Here is an 18,071-nt window from a genome sequence, read left to right as displayed (position 1 = left end):
AACACCAAATTACTAACACTTGTTCAGATGGACAGTAACCTTCTGAAGATGGCATAGGTGCTGGTGATGCCAAACTATTGGAGGATATCCAGGTGAGATGCAAGCACTTGTAGAAACAGAGGATGATAGGATGGGACTAGAATCAGGAGAGAGGGTGCCTTAGAGCCTCTATAAGACATAGGTGTGCAATTAATGAGACGAGTTCGGTTATGGCAAGAAATCTTGGAAGGCCTCATGAAAAAACACCCTCTGTACATTCTGGAAGAAACTGACAGTTATCAAGAAAATGTAAAATTCAGCCGTATATTTCCACTAATTCTTTACAATAAAAGTTTGTCAAAAACACCTTGGTTGGAAATTGAATAGTTACCAGGGCACAGGGTCTCCTGTTTTCATATTAGCTGGGAGGGATTAAGAAAGTCCATTACATGGACTACATGGTCTAAAATGACAGATGGTGTGCAAAATCTGCATTCGAGGACATTTAATGATCATGATCTGCCCACTCTGCATGTTGAGTGTATGCACAGCACTTCTTTATTAACGCCTTGTTAGGAAGCAGTCGGAATGCCAATTTTTTGAGAGCAAGGCTTCTGTAACTCCAGCATCAGTGGCACAACAGAATCCAATTTCATGGCCATTATCTCCACATCTACTGTTACTTTATACATATCCAACAAATCTCTTCTAATCCTTCTCTTTTTGTAAAGAAACAAAACCAAACCTGTTCAATCTTTTGCAACAGTTGTAATCTTCAGTGCCTGCGCCATCTTTGTAAAACTGTTTTTGCACTTGTGTGCCCTTATAATCGACTGCAGACCAGTGTCACATGAGCGGGGCTTTATAAGGTTTTAATCCAATTTTAACTACCTTTGAATTCTATACCCTCAGAATCACTATGGTTTGTTAGCAGTTTTAATTGCCTTGATGACCTGTGATAATGGTTTAAATGATTGTTCATCTCTATCCTTAGCTACTCCCTTTACATGGTCCTCTGTTGGCGTAGTTGGAGGATGGGACTTCCTGGTATTGAGGGGAAGATGAGGTAACCTTAATGAATTGAGACCAGCCCCAACTTGTTAAAGCTCTGCAGCAATTGGATTTCTGGTCAGCGCACTGCTGATGGTCTTTTCATCACAAGGAGGTAACAAGTAATTGTTCAAGTAAAATTCAGCCTCTTCCTTCTCACAGCCGGCTGCATTAGCATTGTTACCATCATCTTCCTCGAGTTCTCTGCCCTAAAGCAGGTCTGATCCATGGCATAATCATCTCTACAATGGGCCAGGTAATCTACCTCAGCCAAACGGGGATCAAGTCACAATCTGTTGGCACCAATCTAATCCACACTAACCATCCAGCCAAATAGCCTCAGATGGAGTTGAGCTGAAAATGTGTTGCTGGAAAAGCGCAGAAGGTCAGGCAGCATCCAGGGAACAGGAGAATCGACGTTTCGGGCATATGCCTGACCTGCTGCGCTTTTCCAGCAACACATTTTCAGCTCTGATCTCCAGCATCTGCAGACCTCACTTTCTCCTCAGATGGAGTTGAGTTTCAATAACAACTTATGTGAGCTGGAGCTATGATTAACAATGGTAGAGTTCAAAGTCTTTCCATCACATGGCTAATGAGGAATCTCATTCACTCTTACTACCTAACACTGGTATCTTTGTTGTAAGGATTCACAGGTTGATACATCATCTTTGTGGTCACATCATCCTTGACAATTAACCTGTGGTGGAATGTGAACCCAGAGAGTAAAGGCAGATGCATGACTTACCTATGTCAGAAGATCTCCCCACATTTATCTCTGTTAAAGTTAATTTACCAACTCAACTGTAATTTGCAAGTCCTTTAATGTCTTCCATTATGAAGCTTTCTTCCTCAGTTTTAGCTATACCACCGAGAGTTATATACAAATTCTGACATTAAGATACTTGTTGCAAAGGCCAGATCATTACTGAAACTTTTGAATAACAATGGTCCCAGCATTATTACATGGAAAACCACTTCATCTCTTCCTCCATCTGAAATGGCTATTCTAACTCTACTCACTGCTTTAGGTATAGAAATGTTTAATTCACCTGTTCAAAAATGTTATGATACACTACAGAAGCAGGTGGAACTTGAACCTGGGCCTTTTGGCTCAGAAGCAGGGACACTATCACTACATCACAAGAACACTCTATTGCTTTCTATATACTCTTTAGCCAATTTGCTATCCATTTGCCCCGAATCTAAACATGCTAATGTTTATCATGAATCCTCAGTCTGTTATCATATCAAAGACCCTTTGAAAATTCAAATTTGAAAAGCCTGTTTAACTAATGTTTTGGCAATGAATCCAGTTGAATGATAAATAATATATGTCCAGCAGTGATAAGAAAGTAAGCAGAAATGCCATTTTTCTTTTTACCTTTTACCCAAAGTAAAATTACAGGGTAACCACAGACAAATTGCAAAATGAACGAAATGTATATTCAGAGCTTCCCCTTCATAGTCAGATGCATCATCAAGAGAAAAGGGATTGGATTTAATTAACAGAATGCAGTCTCTCTACATAGCAAATGGAGGAATGTAGCACTCTGGAGACAATAGGAGGTAAGATTGTGTTTACCGTACACCTATTTTCTGCAGCCTTACAGTCCACATGTAAGGGAAAACACATTCAGATGAATGAGATGGCAGCATGAGATTCATTGAGATCTTCAAGACATTTTGAATAGTAAGGAGAACAAACAATTCAGGAAGGCAAAGTAGTAATGGAATGCAGTTGAAGAGCCCCCAGGGATATTTACAAGATTAGAGAAACCAGTGGATGAGAGAACGAACAGACTTTGTGGATGAAGCACCTTTGGACAAATGTGACATTTATGGTTTCTGGGACTTAATCAACAAAATAGGTGAACAAAAGTAACTGCCGAAAAAGAAATGGGTACTTGAACTAGAATATGAGCGAGCTCACACAAAAGGAGGAATTTCACATCTGCACTTTCTTGCCACTTGGTTTTCTGTCATTACTCTTAAAGCTTTTAGAAACGTGAATATACAGGAGAGAGAGAAAAGTCAAATGCTCAGTCTTATCTATAATTAATTAGCTGACCTGAGAAGGAGTGGAGACTTCCGCAGTTAGCTTCCCTAGTTTATAGTCGCTGGTTGAAACTTATAGCAACTCACCAGAGAAAGTCCGAGTGCCCCCAGTTACCTATTAGTGATAGCTTGTTATTGAAACAGCTGATACTTAACTGTGGAAGGAGGCAGATTTCCTAATTTTAACAAAGGTTGTTTTTAATGCATTGTAATACATTAATACTTTGTTCTCAGAAAGCTGTTTCAGTTCAAAACCTGGGTTGAGGAACTTTTGTCAGTTTGCTGCATTCCTTATACATAGTTAAAAATCACACAACACCAGGTTATAGTCCAACAGGTTTAATTGGAAGCACTAGCTTTTGGAGCACTGCTCCTTCATCAGGTGGTTGTGGAAGACACAATTGTGTCCTCCACAACCACCTGATGAAGGAGCGTCGCTCCAAAAGCTAGTGTGCTTCCAGTTAAACCTGTTGGACTATAACCTGGCGTTGTATGATTTTTAACTTTGTACACTCCAGTCCAACACCGGCATCTCCAAATCACTCCTTATATGTCTAATCAATCTCAGCACAATGTGGAGATGACTCTAGTTCTAAATCTGAACAGGTTTATTTATAACAAAAACAGAAATTGCTGGAAAAAGTCAGCAGGTCTGGCAGCATCTGTGGAGAGAAAGCAGACTTAACATTTCAGGTCCAGTGATCCTCCTTCGGAATATATTTCTGTTTTTGTTTCTGATTTCCAGCATCCAAAGTTGTTTGGGTATTTTTAAAGAAAATCTCAGAGCACAGTATTTTGTATACACAAACTTCGGTTCCAGTCTTCTTTCTGAAAGCTTCTCTGCTTAAATATAAACTCAAGCCCTAACCATATGTTTAAGCAATTCAATACAGATACATAGATCAAGGAGCACTTCAGAAGTGCTTCACAGGAGGCTCCCAAGCACTGAGGATGTCACCTAGACAGGGGATGAAACGTCTGCAACACAAATTCCCAGCTCGTCGAATAGAACCACAACATAGATCAAGGAACCAATTACTGTCATCAAACACAAATCAATCAGCCCACTGAACATTACAACTGGGAAGAATGAAGCAGTGACGAGGTGTTGCTATGCCTGGATGTTCAAATCGTAGGAGGAATAAACGTTGGCAAAGAGAAAGAAAGAGCTAGCTAAGGAAACTGAGGCCTGATCTTGATAAAAGATACAAAAAGGAGAAATCAGAAACATAGCTGATAACAACAGCAGCGTAAAATAGGGAAAGAAAGAAAACAAAGAAAAGTAGTGAAACTAAAAATACTGGAATCTTCAGCTTTATCTACAAAAAAGAAACTTTCAATTTATTGACTCAAGCATCTTGTTGGTACAGCTATAATCTTTACTTACCCATTTCATCTGTTCACATTTTAATCCCAACATCTTCCTGCAAAGATTAACTTCGAGTGATAGGAACAGCATTTTTTAACCTTGTTAAATATTATTTCTTTGATACTGAATTGGAATAAAGTTAGTATGATTAATTTATATCAGATTCAGATGTCCAGTTCTGCTCATTATCTTCTTCTTCCTGTAGTTATTCAGAAGGTCATTTCATCATTTTAGCTGTACCTTGGATATTGCTTAAACTAAGCCAGATTGCTAACATAAAGTAAGGAGTTTGACTTGGTTGGGTTTAGTATCACAGTTATCCCTGAAACCGGGGGCACAGTTGGTGCAAAAAAGAAGAGAAACCTAGACCAAGATTTTCATTATGATGGACAGTATCTCCAACTTGACAGAAATAGCAGAACTGGCCTTATACTGCAAGTGCCATCCCTGAAGTAGGGATTTCCCACTTTTAAGAGGATAGGAGTGGATTCAGATTGGGTTTACATGCCTGCATAGTCATAAAGGCAGCTTGCCATTTTAATCATCAAAGCTTGTGAGGGAGGGTATAGGGGCCATGTGGTTTGGGCATGAAATGGCATGTGTTGGCACTAAATTGGCATCACCATAAAGGACTAAGGTGTGTACAGGGACATAGGTTGGTAGGGAAGATATAGGGGATGAGGGGTTGAGCACAGAGCATTTGAGGCATTGACAGTATGGGCAGCTATGGATTCTAGATGGGGCATTGGGCAGATAGGAAAGTATGGGATTGAGTAGAAGAACAAAAGACAGCATGGGATAGCACGGATGGGGTATGAGGGCTGAGAGCTGGAGGGTTGTCTTATTAGTTAATTAGTTATTTGCTAATAATCCATACAGTGCTGGTGGACAGAGGCAGATCTTGCGCCCAGTCCACATCCACAAGCCTGAGCTCTTATTCCCGGCCTGACTCCCATGAAACCCAAGTGCAGAGACTCTTCCTAAGAAAACACTAACTCTGTTTCTCTCTCCACAGATGCCGCCAGACCTACTGAAGTTCTCTGACAATTTCTGTTTTTGTTTTGGATTTCCAGCATCCACAGTTCTTTTTTTTGTTTAATTAATGAGCAAATTTCAGTGATGCAGATGTGAAGTTAAATGCAAAAATGTGGAGGTTCTTTCACTTGCTTCTCCATTGGTTGACCTTTTTATGAATTGCATGACACTGAGGAAACTAACCTCATCCAGCTCCAAAGATGGGAACTACATCCACCATCTTAAATATTCACTCCCTCCACCACCATTTTAAAATGGTATTATATGCACTAGCATGTGACATATTATACCAACTTGGAAGTATATTATCAAACCTTACTGGGTCAAATATCCAGTGTTCCCTTCCTAACAGCCCTGTGGAACCACTTTCTAGGCATAGTCTGCAGCAGGTCAAGACAGCAACTCACCACCACCCTCTCTACTGCTTAATGCCCTTTCTAAATGCTGGCACTGTCAGCACTGCCCACATCTGAAAATGAATTTAAGAAGTTACAAATTAAACTCACCATAGAAAGTTAGGATTTGCACATTTCTGGCTAAGTACTCTTTTTAACATTTTGATAGCTCTTAATTATTGCTAAGCATTGGGAAGTGGTGGTGAAGTGATCGCGTAACTTGACCAGCAATTGAGAAATCCCAGGCTAAATGTTCCGGTGACGTAGGTTCAAATCTGACCCTGGCAGATGGTGAACTTGTTTTCATTTAAATCTAGCAAAAAAGCTGACCTGTCAGAAATAACACAAAAAAATTCTGGTTCGCTGATGCTTTAGAGAAGGAAATCTGCTATCCTCACCTGGCCTGGCCCTCATGTGACTCCAGATCCATGCCGCAATGTGACTCTTAATTACCCTCTGCGCAACTCAGGAATGGACAATAAATATTGTCCATGACTCGTGAATGGAATTTAAAAAATGCAAATTATCTGACCACTAAAATGTAACTTTTACAAGTGTAGAGTTCAACATTTCTACTATACTGCATGTGTGCATGACTGCATAGTAACCTATAAGCCTTGCTTTGTGACAAGTAATGCGGCCACACAAAAAAAATCTAAAAAGATTTTTAATAAAGATTATACCAAACATGCAATTTATTTAGCTTACAGTCAAAATAAGCCCTCAGTTGGCACTAAAACTAGAGATTTTTTTTAGTTAATCTGCACATTCTTGAATACATTACTTCCAATAGTTAGAACTACTGGTGCTACCATTTTTATCTGACAGGTATTCCTTTGGGAAAAATTTGAATTCCCTACATTAGTTAAGACCATAAGTTAAAATCCACAGACAACTTAAAATGTGGCTAAAGTTCACTTTCTGATTGATTGCATTTCCAGCTATGAATGTCAAATGAAAACCATAATCCTTGAAATTCACTATTTTTTGTTGCTGTTGAGCAAATGGAGTTTTAAACCCAGCTAATAGAAAAGGTTGTATCTTCAGTTTCAAGTTAATCCATCCATTAAAAGTTAGCATGCAGCGAGTGCAGAATACAACATTCAACCACAATTAACGCTTTTGAGGAGAAACTATAAAGCAATAACTATTAGCAAGAAGTAGAATCAAGGCACTGCTAATACTAATACAAATACAGACTGTCTGTAATTTGAAGGGACCAGAAGAACCTTGATGGGAAAGCTATAGATTTGTTTTACCTCAGTCAAAACCAACTCCGAGGTTTCTGGGTCTCATATGAGAAGACAGACAGACACACACACACACACCCTAAAAAATAGATGATTAGAGGAGGTAGAAATACTGGAAAGTCAGCTCAGTGAGCTTTGCTGCCTGATTCCAAAGTTGAGATGATTTTTCTTCGGCTAGTCAGGCCCTTGACATTCAGATGCATTTCTATGGAAGCCTCCACTGGGTTGTAAGAAGTACAGAGTGACTGATTTACTTGGAAATCATCTCTGATTTGTCAATTCAAAAGTCATAGCTTATAGTCACTATTGCAGACAAGGTAATCAGTTTTCTTTGGGTTTAAACTGAGTTTGTAACTGCAGAGAACAGACAGCTTCTCGTCTGGGAGGCAATCTGCACTTATCTCTCTCTCTCTCTCTGTCCCTGATTCTTGTTCCCAACCCATGCTGCTCAGCCACCTGAGAACCAATCACACTATTGTTGGCAAGCAAAGGACCTTTGTCACTGATAACTATCGTTGGTTCAATGACCAATCAACAAATTTTGTTGCCAACATGACCTGCATCAGTACACCTCCTTGACTCTAGATCATCTGCAATCTGAAGTTCATTTATTGCTTGGTCATACAGTTGTTTATGATGCTTACCAGGTGATCAGGTTGCTTATTTTCAAAATTGCTGCCCCTGTTCAAAACCCTAATTCTGAAAACAATTCTCTCCTTTCCATCCCCAGTTTTCAAAAAAAACTAAAACAAATACCACAGTCCTTACAAATCTAACATAAGGATTCTGTTAACTTGCAAAAGTTGGCAAAATGAGCAAACAGTTGAGTAGTAATTTAGATTTGTTTATGAATGCAGACACAGTGCTGAAAATAGCCTTTTGAAAATCCTTCAGGCTCATGAAATACAAATGAAATTTTAAAAAATTAAAAATACAAGTATGAGTGTGGAGGCATTACTTGGGGATGGAGCCTGACTTGCAAGGGTATGGGTGGTGTGTTTGAGTATAAGGGTTTAACTTGGGTAATCCTTTCAAAGTAGTTTTGATCTCATGAACTATTGCTCATTAAAAGCAAAAACAAAAATTCACCTCCATAAATTTTAATTTTAACTAGACAATTTTACTTTCAAGAAGCTACCAAGAATGAAAACTTAGTGTTATTGTACAAATGCTTGCATATCAAAATAAAAATGTTTTAACACATGTATTTGAGTGTTTAAAATAAATGCATAAAACAGATAACTCAATATAGTTTTCTGACTTAAAGAGCAGATCACACTATTGTAACATGTTCCTAAATATCTTCTCACTGAAACACATTAAGTCGATACCACAAAACATCGTGTGCAACTAAATTATCAGCTTTCTTGCTCTTACCTGTCTGTTGTCAGCTCTCCAAAGTCCATTGATTGTCTGTGTTGGAGCAATTGTAACTACAGGTGGAGTATTTGCTGGAGTCTGGGTTCCCTGTGGAATTATTATTGTTCCTGGAGCCCGTTTGGGTGTGCCAGTAGGAGAACTGTGATTGGCAACGGGCGATGATATAGGGGAATGTTCATTACCACGGGAAGAGCCTGAAAATATGAAAAGAGCAATATTAAATAAGATTGCATTCTCTGATTTCAATTAATCACCACTGCACTAATCAGATGGGCATCTTTCCACTCATTTAAATCAATGTAATATTCAATACTCAAAAGAACATATGTCTATGTGTCTTATTGATGATTTAAAAATGCACCTTTCTCAAACCCACCACAACATAAAGCCCTCACCACAAGTTTTCAAATTAGATTCCAGAGGTTTGCTGCTAAAGGCACAAAGTTTATCATCCTTTGTCCTTCTGGGGCAAAGCAATTGAAATGCTTTAAGAGTGGTACACTATGACAGATCCTGTCGAATTTGTTTTGATCATTTGGGCTATCATATTCCTGGTCCTCCCTCGCAAAATTCAGTGAGAGGCTGCAGGACTGATAAACCGTTTGTACTCCTGAGAAATGAGCTGCAAACAAAAACAGAACTTACTGGAAAATCTCAGCAGGTCTGGCAGCATCTGTGCAGAGAATGTTTCGGCACCAGTGACCCTTCTTCAGAGCTGATGGTAGCTAGGAAGTAGATGGTTTTTACACAGGAGATGCGGTTCTGAAGAAAGGTCAGTGGATCTGAAATGTTAACTCTGATTTCTCTCCACAGATGCTACCAGACCTGCTGAGATTCTTCAGCAATTTCTGTTTTTGTTTCAAATGAGCAGCAGATTTCATCATTGTTTTATCCTAGCTTTCAACCTCTTAAATGAGGCTATGCACTTGTTTAGCTGTTCTCGTTAATATCGTAACTTTCACTTTGAAAGTGGTCATGCAAAGAGGGAATCAACTCCTAACTCAGTAAGGTATTGAGTAGGCTTCACATTAATAAACTGGGACCTGTTCTTTGTCATCATTTCTACTATCCCACCCTTATTCACATCTTTAACCTCACCAGCACCCACCAAAACATTCTCCATTAGAATTCTGTTTTCAGTAATGCAGGTTATTAATTAGATTCCCTACAGAATGGAAACAGGCCCTTCGGCCCAACAAGTCCACATTGACCCTCTGAAGGGCAACCCAGACCCGGTTCCCTACATTTACCCCTGACTAATGCACCTAACATGATGGGCAATTTAGCACGGCCAGTTCACCTGACCTGCACACCTTTGGATTGTGGGAGGAAACCGGAGTACCCAGAGGAAACCCACGCAGACACAAGGAGAATGTGCAAACTCCACACAGATAGTCACCCAACGTGAGAATCGAACCCGGGTCCTTGACACTGTCAGGCAGCAGTGCTAACCACTGAGCCACCGTGCTGCCCCTGCAGGGTTATACGACGTGTAATGGTAGAGGTTTTTGTTCTTCAGACTTCTTTGCTTCTTTCCAGGCATTTTGTTATTACAACAAGAGGACATCCACATTTGAATGTGGGAAAGAAACACTGGTGTAGCTGGGTGGATAAAATAGTAAAAGTCTGAACCAGGAAACTGAATGTCTTGAACATGTCCATATCCAGTCTTAGTGGAGGTAGATAATTAATCTTCCCATGGAAGGAAGGTTGGTTTGTTAATTTTGTTGAAGGAGATTATGTGTCTTCATTTTAAGAGTGTCTTAATTTTTCACCATAAATGACCATATTTCCAAACAAATTCCTCTCCAAACTCTGGGACCTAGGTGTCTGCTCCCACTTCTGTAAATGGATCCTTGACTTCCTGACCAGCAGACTACAGTTTGCAAGGATAGGTGACAACACCTCCTCCATGATAATCCTCAACATCAGTGCCACGCAAGGCTGCATACTCAGCCTCTTACTATACTCCTTTGGCTGTGTAGCCAAATTCCACTCCAACTACTTTTACAAGTTTGCTGATGACACCACTGTAGTAGGTCAGACCTCAAACAGTGACAAAACAGAGTACAAGTAGGAGTTAGAGTGCTTAGCAGCATGGTGTAAATACAACAAATCTCTCCATTTTTCCGCCAACAAAATGAAAGAATTAGTCATTGATATCTGGAAGTGGAGTGGAGGGCACATCCTCCTACTTGCATGAATGGCACTGAGGTGGAGATGGTCAACAGGGTCAAGTTCCTGGGTAGTGACAATTACCAACAGCCTGTCCTGGTCCGCCCACATTGACACTATGGTCAAAAAAGCACAGCAACACCTCTACTTCCTCAGAAGACTAAGAAAATTAGGCATGCCCATAAAGCTTCGTACAAACTTTTATAGATGCACTATAGAAAGCAAACTGTCTGGATGCATCACAACATAGTATGGCAACTGTTCTTCCCAAGCTCAAAAGAAACTACACCCAGAGTCGTGAACCCAGTCCACCACACAAACCAACCTTCCATCCATTGACTCAGTCTGTACCTCCCAGTGCCTCGGGAACGCAACAACATTGGGAGGAGTTATATTCTCTTCCTTTGGGCAAAAGATATAAAAGTTTGCATACAAGGACAAACAGATTCAAGAACAGCTTCTTCCCCACTATTTATCAGACTTCTGAATGGACCTCTTTAATGTTAATGTTGATCTTTCTCTCTGCACCCCTCGGCAGCTGTAACACTGTACCCTGCACTCTACTCTGTTAGCCTGATGCACTTGTATAATACGATCTGCCTGTAAAGCACATAAGACAACGCTTTTCACTACACCTTGGTACATGTGACAGTATAAATCAAATCAAATCAAAAAGAAAATTCAGGCTTCACAGCTGTTGAAAAACCTGGCTGATAAAGGAGCCTGTTAGGGCTGCATTCAAATAGTAAAAACAAAAACGAATGCTATAAATATTGACCAGGTCAGCAGCTTCTGTGGAGAGAAACAGAGTTAACATTTCATGTTGATGACCTTTCACTGGAACAGATCATTATAATCATGAAGGGAAATTAAGGTTAAACAACTAAGTATTTACATGGAATAAAGCCAGTGCTTTACATTGGGTTGAGAAACCCTCAGTCTGTCCCCTTATTCTTTCCATGAAGCTTCTTTCCCCCAAGACACCCATTTCCCCAGAGAATATCCATTCCACTGCTCCATTTGCCCTCCCTCACTAGTGCCAACTGCTGGATGTTCCATAACACTAGGCACAAGCTCAGATATAGCCCTTGGTGCTTCATCTATTGCTCCACTTATTAGCCCAATCTCTGAGTAAAGTTAGAACATAGAACATATAGAACATAGAACATAGAAGAATACAGCGCAGTACAGGCCCTTGGGCCCTCGATGTTGCGCCGATCCAAGCCCACCTAAACTACACTAACCCACTATCCTCCATATACCTATCCAATGCCCTCTTAAATGCCCATAAAGAGGGAGAGTCCACCACTGTTACTGGCAGGGCATTCCATGAACTAACGACTCGCTGAGTGAAGAACCTACCCCTAACATCAGTCCTATATCTACCCCCCCTTAATTTAAAGCTATGCCCCCTTGTAATACCCGACTCAATACGCGGGAAAAGGTTCATACTGTCGACCCTATCTAACCCCCTAATCATCTTGTACACCTCAATCAAGTCACCCCTAAACCTTCTTTTCTCTAGTGAAAACAGCCCCAAGTGCCTCAGTCTTTCCTCATACGATTTTCCTTCCATACCAGGCAACATCCTGGTAAACCTCCTCTGCACCCGTTCCAATGCCTCCACATCCTTCCTATAGTATGGCGACCAAAACTGCACACAATATTCCAGATGCGGCCGTACCAGAGTCTTATACAACTGCATCATGACCTCAGGACTCCGGAACTCAATTCCTCTACCAATAAAAGCCAGTACGCCATATGCCTTCCTCACCGCACTATTTACCTGGGTGGCAACTTTCAGAGATCTGTGTACATGGACACCAAGATCCCTCTGCTCATCCACACTACCAAGTATCCGACCATTAGCCCAGTACCCCATCTTTTTGTTATTCTTCCCAAAGTGAATCACCTCGCACTTAGCTACATTGAATTCCATCTGCCACCTTTCTGCCCAGCTCTGCAGCTTCTCTATATCCTGCTGTAACCTGCCACATGCTTCCTCACTGTCAACAACTCCTCCGACTTTCGTATCATCCGCAAACTTGCTCACCCAACCTTCTAACCCCTCTTCCAGGTCATTTATAAAAATGACAAACAGCAATGGTCCCAAAACAGATCCTTGCGGAACACCGCTAGTGACGGCACTCCATGAAGAAACTTTGCCATCAACTACTACCCTCTGTCTTCTTCCATCCAGCCAATTCCTAATCCAAACCTCCAACTCACCCTCAATGCCATATCTCCGTATTTTCTGCAGTAGCCTACCATGGGGAACCTTATCAAACGCCTTACTAAAATCCATATATACCACATCTACCGCTTTCCCCTCATCAACCTCCTTCGTCACCTTTTCAAAGAATTCAATAAGGTTTGTGAGGCACGACTTGCCCTTCACAAAACCATGCTGACTATCCTTGATCACATTATTCCTCTCCAGATGTGCATAAATCCTATCCCTTACAATTCTCTCTAAGACTTTGCCCACAACAGAAGTGAGACTCACCGGCCTATAGTTACTAGGGCTATCCCTACTCCCCTTTTTGAACAAGGGAACCACATTTGCTATCCTCCAGTCTTCTGGCACTACTCCTGTAGACAAAGAGGACATAAAAATCAAGGCCAATGGCTCTGCAATCTCCTCCCTTGCTTCCCAGAGAATCCTAGGATAAATGCCATCAGGCCCAGGGGACTTATCTATTTTCACCTTTTCCAGGATTTCCAACACCTCTTCTCTACATACCTCAAAGCCATCCATTCTACTTATTTGTGACTCAGTATTCTCATCGACAACAATGCCCTGTTCCTGAGTAAATACTGAAGAAAAGTATTCATTCAGTGTCTCCCCAATCTCTTCCGCCTCCACACGCAACTTCCCCCTACTATCCTTGATTGGACCTATTCCTACCCTAGTCATTCTTTTATTCCTAACATATCTATAGAAAGCCTTAGGGTTTTCCCTAATCCTATCGACTAAGGACCTTTCATGTCCCCTCCTTGCTGCTTTTAGCTCTCTCTTCAGGTCCTTCCTGGCTACCCTATAACTCTCAATCGCCCCAATTGAACCTTCACGTCTCATCTTGAGATAGGCCGCCCTCTTCCATTTAACAAGGGATTCCAATTCCTTATTAAACCACGGCTCCCTCGCACGACCCTTTCCTTCCTGTCTGACAGGTACATAATTATCAAGGACACTCAATAGTTGCAAGCCATGCAATGAGTGAGTTAGCGAACAGGGAGGGAAACAGCAACCATTGGGATAGCCAGAAAGCTCTGTCACAAGGTGATTGGCCAGCAGCCAGAGAGCTCTGTTGTCGAAGTGTGAGGCTGTCATCATCTGCACATGTGCAGTCAGCCAAAACTATCCTTATCGGCCATCTTGGCATTGATGACACATACGCTTGCCTTTATTTAAACGAGGTTTGAGTCTGACACACATTAGAATTTAATCTCACCTGTTTATACCTAACTATATCAGCTAACCATTTGCATAACTGAAGACTTTGGTTATTTTTGCATGCAAAGTAATCTAGGATTGCCACCAATAATCAGACAAAATTTATCAAACAGGCATTTGCCATTGTTTTGCATAGCAGGTAGGTTGTTCAGTAGACCTTTACAGGTAGCTTCATGTAGACATTTCCTTGTCCTTTTGTCATATTAGGTCATAAATTATCAAGCTCATATAGGTCTCTCATCCAAACAAAGAAAGACAGCATCAATTGGCAACAAAGCACATTGAACCTTCAGCTTGCTCTTAGCAACCTGTGTCTCTATCTGCTGATTATACCAAGGAAGCTATTATGTCCACCAGTAGAGCTACAATGTGCCTTCATGACTTCAAAAACTCTATTTGGTGAACAGCTACTGAATTACTTTATGGCTGGCCACACTGATTTTTCCAAAACCGTGCACTCTTGTGTAGAAGAGAAATTAATTGGGGGCTCAAATATCCTGGGAATCATGGTGTACCTGTGAAGCACTTCATTTCCCAATGTACATTCTGTATTCTGATAATATTTTAACTTCTGCTTAATCCAAATCGGAATCAACCTTGTTCTTTAAAAATAATTTCAAGTTTTGCTTTGATAATCATGCTTAGTCTGGGGGATAGATGACTGCATCACCTCAGCAATTCTGTCAGTATAAAACACTGCAGAATATGTAAGGCAGAGTACAGCACCCTTCGCTCTATTACAGCAGTGATAATTTTAAAAGATGATTCTCTGGCAACAAGTGACACCATATATTTGCACCTCAATGAAACTGTGCTAATTGATTCCAGATCTGAAACTGATGTAATGGGCCATACATCAAACTCCCAATGGAGAGCATAGAACATAGAACACAGAACAGCACAAAACAGGCCCTTCAGCCCATGATGTTGTGCCGACCACTGATTCTCATGTATGCACCCTCAAATTTCTGTGACCATATGCATGTCCAGGAGTCTCTTAAATGTCCCCAATGACCCTGCCTCCACAACTGCTGCTAGCAATGCATTCCATGCTCTCACAACTCTCTGTGTAAAGAACCCGCCTCTGACATCCCCACTATACTTTCCTCCAACCAGCTTAAAACTATGACCCCTCGTGTTAGTCATTTCTGCCCTGGGAAATAGTCTCTGGCTATCAACTCTATCTATGCCTCGCATTATCTTGTATACCTCAATTAGGTCCCCTCTTCTCCTCCTTTTCTGTAATGAAAAAAGTCTGAGCTCAGTCAACCTCTCCTCATAAGATAAGCCCTTCAGTCCAGGCAGCATCCTGGTAAACCTCCTCTGAACCCTCTCCAAAGCATCCACATCTTTCTTATAATAGGGTGACCAGAACTAGACGTAGTATTCCAAGTGCGGTCTAATCAAAGTTTTATAGAGCTGCAACAAGATCTCATGACTCTTAAACTCAATCCCCCTGTTAATGAAAGCCAATACACCGTATGCTTTCTTAACAACCCTGTCCACTTGGGTGGCCATTTTAAGGGATTTATGTACCTGCACACCAAGATCCCTCTTCTCCTCCACACTGCCAAGAATCCTATCCTTAATCCAGTACTCAGCTTTCAAATTCGACCATCCAAAATGCATCACCTCACATTTATCCAGGTTGAACTCCATCTGCCACCTCTCAGCCCATCTCTGCATCCTCTCAATGTCCCGCTGCAGCCTACAACAGCCCTCTATACTGTCACCGACACCTCCAACCTTTGTGTCATCTGCAAACATGCTGACCCATCCCTCAATCCCCTCATCCAAGTCATTAATAAAAATTACAAACAATAGAGGCCCAAGGACAGAGCCCTGTGGAACACCACTCACCACAGATTTCCAGGCAGAATATTTTCCTTCTACTACCACTCGCTGTCTTCTGTTGGCCAGCCAATTCTGCATCCAGACAGCTATGTTCCCCTGAATCCCATTCCTCCTAACTTTCTGAATAAGCCTACCATGGGGAACCTTATCAAATGCCTTGCTGAAGTCCATATACACCACATCCACAGCTCGACCCTCATCACTTTTCTAGTCACATCCTCAAAGAACTCGATAAGGTTTGTGAGGCATGACCTGCCCCTCACAAAGTCGTGTTGACTGCACTTAATCAAACCATGCTCTTCCAGATGGTCAGAAATCCTATCCCTCAGAATCCTTTCTAACACCTTGCAGACGACAGACCTGAGATTTACTGGTCTGTAATTGCTGGGGATTTCCCCATTTCCTTTCTTGAAGAGAGGAATTACATTTGCCTCTCTCCAGTCCTCAGGTACGACTCCAGTGGAGAGCGAGGATGAAAAGATCTTCGCAAGTGGCGAAGCAATTGCATTTCTCGTTTCCCAAAGCAGCCGAGGACAAATCTGGTCTGGGCCTGGCGACTTGTCAATCTTAATGTTTGACAAAATTTTCAGCACATCAGCTTCCTCTATCTCTATCCATTTCAGCATGCACACCTACTCTTCAAAGGTTTGATTTACTACAAAGTTCGTTTCTTTTGTAAAGACAGAAGCAAAAAACTCATTTAGGGCTTCCCTACTTCCTCAGACTCCACACACAAATTCCCTATGCTATCCCTGATCAGCCCTACTCTTTCTTTGACCATTCTCTTATTCCTCACATAAGTGTAAAATGTCTTTGTGTTCTCCCTAATCCGTTCTGCCAAGCCTTTCTCGTGCCCCCTCCTGGCTCTCCTCAGACCATTTTTAAGCTCCTTCCTCGCCTGCCTGAAATCCTGTAGAGCCGAGCTTGATCCTAGCTTCCTCCACCTTATGTAAGCTACCTTCTTCCTTTTGACGAGAAGCTCCACCGCTCTCGTCATCCAAGGTTCCTTTATCTTACCACTTCTTGCCTGTCTCAGAGGGACATATTTATTCATCACTTGCAACAACTGTTCCTTAAACAGTCTCCACATGTCTATAATGCCTTTACCATGGAACAATTGCTCCCAATCCATGCTTCCTAACTCATGTCTAATCGCATCACAGTTTCCTCTTCCCCAATTAAATATCCTCCCATTTTTCCTGATCCTCTCCTTCTCCATAGCTATGTAGAATGTGAGGCAGTTGTGGTCACTATCACCAAAATGCTCTCCCACCACAAGATCTGATACCTGCCCTGGCTCGTTTCCGAGCACTAAGTCTAGAATGGCCTCTCCCCTCATCGTACTGAGTTAGGAAACCCTCCTGAACACACCTTACAAAAACAGCTCCATTCAAATCTTTTGCTCGAAGGAGAGCACAATTGGGTTATGTGCCGCTAAATTTAAGTTTCTTAAGTTTATGTAGAAGTAGCTTTTCCTAGGTTTCCCCCACCCCAACCTCCACCATAGTGACCATAAAATTGCATTTCCTTGCGATGTACAATTTTCATGTTTTGGTGTGGGTTTTGAAAATCATAAAAGGAAAAGCATCTCCTCAAAAGGTTTGCAGCTCTAGGAGGAAGCCAGCAGAAGGGTTGGGAAAATTCTGAAAAGTACAAACTGTTTTGACACTTTGAAATGTAATTATTAGAACCTGTAATGTAGATGCATTTTAATGCAGTGATTCATTATGGGCAAATTGACCTTTACATTGATCAGCATTATGTAAGTGTGTCATGTATGGTCGTTTCTCTATTGAATAATGCCCCATAATGCATTAAAACATATTAAAAATGCCATGACAGCCTTTGGTGTCATATTTTGTGCATATTAAATAACAGCATTTTTAAATCAAACTACTCTGAAATGCTATTACAGACCTCTGCAGCCTCAGAGGTAGGGATACTACCACTGTGCCCCAGACTGTGAATTATACTGACTGATAGTTGATAAGAAAGACATGATTTTGAAATGAGAAAACAAATCTTTGCTCATATTCCTTTTCATTTATTGGCAGACATTTTGTTTTGAA

General features: G+C 41.2%; 1 protein-coding gene across 5 annotated transcripts in view; it reads right to left on the bottom strand.

The window, feature by feature from the left end:
• Positions 1-18,071, bottom strand: part of LOC122564415 (genetic suppressor element 1-like) — a 374,593-nt gene that overhangs the window by 133,031 nt on the left and 223,491 nt on the right. For all 5 annotated transcript variants that reach the window (XM_043719243.2, XM_043719246.2, XM_043719245.2 and 2 more), the window contains one exon: positions 8,514-8,710. In XM_043719243.2, the coding sequence (XP_043575178.2) occupies positions 8,514-8,710 (197 nt within the window). The remainder of the gene's footprint in view (positions 1-8,513; positions 8,711-18,071) is intronic.

Source organism: Chiloscyllium plagiosum, unplaced genomic scaffold, assembly GCF_037043375.1.
Source record: "Chiloscyllium plagiosum isolate Xiang-an unplaced genomic scaffold, Cpla_swu_hap1 HiC_scaffold_34, whole genome shotgun sequence".
NCBI classification, from domain to species: Eukaryota; Metazoa; Chordata; class Chondrichthyes; order Orectolobiformes; family Hemiscylliidae; genus Chiloscyllium; species Chiloscyllium plagiosum.
The sequence above is the reverse complement of the archived record's forward strand: the minus strand, read 5'-3'. Positions and strand labels throughout refer to the sequence as shown.